At 37.9% G+C, this 6,000-nt stretch overlaps 1 protein-coding gene across 2 annotated transcripts in view; it reads right to left on the bottom strand.

Moving 5' to 3' along the window:
• Window positions 1-854: 854 nt before the first annotated feature.
• Window positions 855-6,000, bottom strand: part of LOC148335490 (guanine nucleotide-binding protein G(o) subunit alpha) — an 81,487-nt gene continuing 76,341 nt past the window's right edge. Inside the window, exons 7-8 of one of the 2 annotated variants that reach the window (XM_088299643.1) lie at window positions 4,207-4,360; window positions 855-1,663 (exon numbers count right to left, since the gene is read on the bottom strand). In XM_088299643.1, coding sequence (XP_088155769.1) covers window positions 1,476-1,663; window positions 4,207-4,360 — 342 coding nt within the window. In that variant the 3' untranslated portion in view covers window positions 855-1,475. The remainder of the gene's footprint in view (window positions 1,664-4,206; window positions 4,361-6,000) is intronic. The other variant, XM_088299645.1, reaches the window with a different exon arrangement.

The following is a 6,000-nucleotide window of genomic DNA, read 5'->3' as shown; positions in this document are numbered from 1 at the left end:
ACATTCACAGCTATCTCTCTTGTTAAATTGCTGCTTTTATCTTGCCATTAGATTTATTTTTATAAATTTTTTTTTTCAAAGTGCTTTTATTTGTTTTTCCATTTTTAATGACTTTTTAAAAAATATGAACATTATGTATGTGGATCTTTTTCCTGTCCAGTTTTGGAGTACCTGGTCAGTTTATACAAAGTCTAGCGTAATATCATGCTATACGGGTCAAGGGCTTTTACGGGAGCAAGGAGGGAGAGAGGACCTTTGACCTCTTATGACAACCTCACTCCCCCCACGCCAGGACCAGCTCCAATAATAGCCAAACGCCAAGGGTGCCATGCATGAATGGAAGTGAAAGATGGAAAGGCATGACGGTGTATACTGTAAAATGTAGAGAAGGAGAGACCGATAGATACAGTACCGTGTGCCTGGGATAGGATATGATCATCAATAAATAAATTAATAAATTAATCAACCATTTTCAAACCAGGACCGAACTTGTTTACACCGAGAATATTAGTAGCGGTTATAATAGTGAGAAAGGTAGTTATAACGTGTACTCGTTTCTAAAGGCATTGCTATCTACAGTACAGTACCTGCATGTGTCACCTGGCACTGCTTCCCATTGGCTGTCAGGCTAAAGCCAGCTTAGGAAACACTTTCTGTCCATGCCAGGACTCCTTGTGGAACAGTAAAGTCGTACAATTTGAAAAGAAAATGTCCAACTAAGGTCGCCAACGTGTCTCTGCTAATGTAAACAAAAGACAAATGTCAAATGAACTGGTGTTTGACAGTTTCAGCAGGTCTTGAGTGTTTTCCAGCGGTTCTGATTGGCTGACCTGTTTGATATTTTTTAAGTGATAGACATTTTCACATATTTATTCAAAATGACTACTGAAACAAAAGAATATACAACAAATGTGTCAGGTGAGACAAAATGTGAATACAAGTCTGTGTACAGGCTGATGTAATAAATATAGACAAAATCAAAAAAAAAAAAGGCAATCCATATCCAAGGTAATAAAAAAAAAAACGTTTCGTTAGCAACAAAAGACACTACTGGAAAAGAAAATAAGATTAGAACAGAGACTTTCATTAACTTTGTTCAAGAAGGTTTCAAGGCTGCAGAGTTCTGTGTTTCCTTGGAAAACACATATGTTTTGTTTGTTTGGCAGCAGGCCAGAGAACATTGGGGGAGAAGCCAGAGCAAGGGACAAGAAACTAAAAACATTATATATAATATATATAATATATATATTTATATATGTATGCCTAATATTTTCTTTAATTATCCTCATCATGTACCTAGTTGCATTTTTATTCATCTCCTTGTTTTTTTATTTTTTTTATTTTTATTTTAAATAATCAGCATCATTACCGTAATCATTTCCACAGAGGAAGCGGGTTGAGTAGGAGGTTGGAGTGGAACAGGACAGGTAGGAGAAAGGAAGGAACGGGTGGGTGGGGGTGTTACATTGGGGTACTTAGTACAAGCCACATCCTCGGAGGTTGTTGGCGATGATGATATCGGTCACGGCATCAAACACCACCTGGATGTTCCCTGTATCTGTGGCGCAGGTCATGTGACAGTAGATTTCCTTATTTGGGGAGCGATTCTTGCTTTCAAACTGTGCTTGGATATAAGCTGCCGCATCCTCGTAGGTGTTTGGTCCTGTGGGGGAGACAAAAAAAAAGGAAAAGGAAAATCAACCAATCAGAGAATTTTGCCATGAATTTATTCGCACACCCCCACGCCCTTACGCTAACTTGTATCCTGGGGCATCAGAAGCTTTGCAGAAGCTAACGTGGAAAACGTACTTACTTTAAATGAAATATTAAATTTAAGAGGAAAGAATTGGACAAATCGCGAGCCAAAACAAGAGCAAACACCTTTCCGAGGTGGAGGGGTCACAGGCAGGTGAGATGATTCAGAACCAACACGGAATTTGCTACAGTTCTGTTTGGCAGGTAAATGAGTCACCTGTTTTTAATTTTGAATTGATTGTACATTCCAAGAAATACTATTTCAAACCACTAAAGGCACCGCTGCAATAAAATCGTACACATCTTGATTTTCGTGCCGGTGCAAACCTTGTTTAGAGTGTTTGGGAACTTGGCAGACCACACAGTGCCACGGTCGGCGTTCCGGCGTACTGAGAGCGTTTTCTTTGACATGCGTCCATCACAGCCGAAAGATTTGGTGGCTAAAGGTTGACTAAACTTCACACCTGCTGGAATCCCTTTTAAGTACTGGTGCAGGCTGTGTAATGCGATTTTGGATTCAGCACTCCTATGATGGATGCCATCGCATTTCATTCATAAATATAACCACTGGGTGCATCATACCTTTTAAATGACATCAGAAGTAAATTTATTGAATGCATTATTATTATTATTGTCAGACGAAGCACATCTATGGAGAGCAGGTGCAGGGGTTGAGGTATCAAACAAGGACATTACGAGTAGAATATAGTCTCCAAGTGCTCTCCGGCCATGAATGGAAGGAAGGATAAATTAATACTCTGCATTTGTTAAAATGTCACAGCAACCACCTGCAGTCTTTCCCTACTTTCAGTATTTTGCAATCTGCTTGCAACGGACGTTCCCTTCCTCTCATCTCCTGTCTCCAGTTGGTTGTGTGTCAAGCAGTGTTGGCAGGTTGGCCCCACCGCTGAGAGACGGCTGACATTGGTCTATATCAATGACACTAGCCTGAAAAGCAATTGCAAACACACTCTGGGCCACAGAGAGCCCACGGCTAGCAGGCTTGTTGAAAATGCATTTGTAGCATGTCAAAATGATGCAACCTTGTCGATCATGGCATGCAAAAAGAAGGGAAAATGCAATGGCAGAAAAGATTGTGGTAAGTCATTTATATGTTACATAAAAGTAGGGCTGCAAGTTTGTTCCAGAATCAGCAACCGTCACAATGTTGACACTGATTTTTGGTTTTAAAATAATGGACTGTCTTGTAACAATGACATTAATGTAAAATAAATGATTTGAACAAATCACTATTAGACTGAACACGTTATATAAACAATTATTTAGTGTAAAAGCAAACTTGTGTTGTCATTCAAACTCCCACTTGAAATAACAAAAGCAAATTTGAAGCCTAACCATCTAAACAGTGCTAAGATTGACTTATTGCTCATTTTTACAAATATATATCTCTTAAAAGTGCAAACATTGGATGAATTTAATTTTAGCAAACTACGACTGTATATGAAATAGAACAAATCATCATTCGGCAAGGTTGTGAATACGAATGGAAAAGATCCAAGTCTTCCAAGCAGGACGTCACGTTTTAGCCGAACCGGCATGAATTTTACAGCAAAACTTAGCGTTAGTCACCAGAGGTGGTTAAAAGAACATGCACTCCGTACTAGGGGTGTACAATTAATTGAAATTCACTTAGGATTACGATTATTACACTCAATGATTATAAAATTGGCATGACCCTAACCCATAAAAAAAACTATTATCATGTACAATATTGTAATACAGTATATATAACATTGTTAAAACAGTACTCATTTTACAATGTCTAACACTATAATTAGTATACTTGAGTTCTAAATTTGAGTGTTGAAATTGTTTATTTAAATGCAACAACAGTTCTATGGCATTTAATTTATTTATTTATTTATTTTAAGCATAGAGCAAGTAAACCCCAAGGCACAGTTTCTTTATACAAGGAAACCATACTCAAAATTATAGTGTTACAAATAATTTAGTTTCTCTTAATATGGTTACAATCAAACATTTTTGGGGGTTTGTTTCCTCCCAAAATTATTTTTTGGATAATCGTGATTTCAACTATTACTAAAATAATCCTGATTAATATGTATTTTTTTTAAGATCAAGCAGCCCAACTTTGAAATACAGCTCTGGTATTGGTGCTACTGATTGACTCCTTTACCCTAGAATTAAACAAGTAACGACATTTTTAAGTACAAAAGTGAAATTTATTTTTATTTTTTTTTTACAACGAACCAAGGACAAGCTAGTGTTTGCTCAAAATCAGTTCTCATAACTTTTCTAACACTTTGAATGGACTAAAAAAATTGCACAAAACATGTATGTTGCTTTTTTCCCCAAGATTAGACAAGTAATAATCGTTTCTTAGTTCGATTTTGCGCACATAAATGTTGGTTGCTCCCAAGATGTTTTGGCATCATCTATTAACATGCATTTGGCAGAAAGGACGCTTACCTGTGTACTCAGGGAAACAGATGCTGAGCGCCGACTTCTTGATCTTCTCAGCAAACAAATCTTTCTTGTTGAGGAAGAGGATGATGGAGGTATCGATGAAGAATTTGTTGTTGCAGATTGAGTCAAACAGCATCAGAGACTCATGCATGCGATTCTGTGGAAGGAGAGTGGGAAGGGATGAGAAGGTTCCGAATTTTCCACACTAGAAATGTACACAAAGTCAAAATCTGTAGGGAGAGTCAGGAATACAAGCTTTGCTCATCTTTTTGAATGAAGCAAAAAAATAAATAACAGCTAGTTAGTTTAACTTGGGGGGGTTCAAGGAAGACTTTCTGCAATTGTCATGTTTTTCAGCAAAAAAAAAAAATCACACATCAAGTTACTCAAGAGGTATTTTATTATCATTTCATTTCCAATCCAATGTCAACAAATGACATCACAAGGGAGCGAGAGAGAGCAGGAGAGCAACAAGAACAAGGATGACTACTAGTAAATACTCATCCTGCTGGAGTGTACTTGCCTCTGAAGTGCTAATTTGAACAATTGTGAAGGACTAAGAAGCAAGAGCCCGAGTGCAAAATGTCATATCTCTCCTTTCATCCCTACATCGTCTGTCCCACTTCTCCTGTTGAGACTCTTGGGAAGCAATCTCATCTGGTTTTAGTCAAGAGGCCCGGAACTGATTATCAGTCAATCATAGGACTGGCACATAGAACTGGACAACCATTCTCATTCAAACCAACAGAAACTCAGAGTCTTTGTTAGGATTATCTAATGAACACTCATACAAGCACAGGGAAAACACGTGGGGAATACGTGCAAAATACTATGTTAGTCCTGCATTCCAAATTCACCCAAAAAATTAATTAGGTCTACTCGCATTGTAGTAAAAGACCAAGTGTAAGCGCAACTCAGACATGTCTGCCATCAGGTGGTGATTGGTGATATTACAACTTAAAACTAACGTCGACCACTGCATATTCGCAGATCAGAAGGTTTGAATATTCGTGGATGTTTTTCCTTTTTTTCTCATTATTTTGGATTTTTTCAGTTTTTTTCCCCCCCATGATTTTTCAAACATATGTCGATAAATAACAAATTCCGTCTATAAATATAAGCCGTACTGTGATGATAAAGCAAAATTGTGTAGTATTTGTAGGCCTTTACTACGTCACGGTAGTGATGTGGTTAAGTTTCATACAAACATAAAGCAAGATGCGAGACAACGTTAAAGCACTGGGAAATAAAAATGTCACCACACATTTTTTACTGACTCAATCTAAAGATTTAACATCGAGATTTGAATCATAGAATGGGAAAACAAGGGATGCGCAGCTACACAAATTGAACCACTGAACAAAAACTTGAAGCCAACACCTGACGACACAAATACAACAGAGAAAATGTGGAGGAGCTGCATGCACACAAACAAATTGCAATTCCTGCTCACATTTCAAAAGCAGTGGCTTGACTGCATTATTCTTGCAAGTGCTAGAGCATAGTCCGACTTATGCATTGTGCATGAAATGAAAGTATTTAATTTCCTGATTGATTTTTTTGATATCAGAAACGCTGTTGTGACATTTTGAAACCACACTGCTGAGTTCATGGCTTTGTGTATCGACAGCCAGTGTGTGCAAAGGGATGGCCAAGCGGCTTCTGGGTCATTCATCCATTCATATTGACCCCACACGTGGGCTCATGGTGTCTCATACACAAAACTTTCACAAAACATATACACGCATACAAACGCACACACATGTCCATGTCCGTCTCTATATAATCTACACACAC

Source organism: Idiotropiscis lumnitzeri, chromosome 6 (assembly GCF_059441095.1).
Source record: "Idiotropiscis lumnitzeri isolate Australia: NSW breed Sydney's pygmy pipehorse chromosome 6, RoL_Ilum_1.0, whole genome shotgun sequence".
NCBI lineage: Eukaryota > Metazoa > Chordata > Actinopteri > Syngnathiformes > Syngnathidae > Idiotropiscis > Idiotropiscis lumnitzeri.
This window is presented reverse-complemented; position numbering and strand designations above follow the sequence as displayed.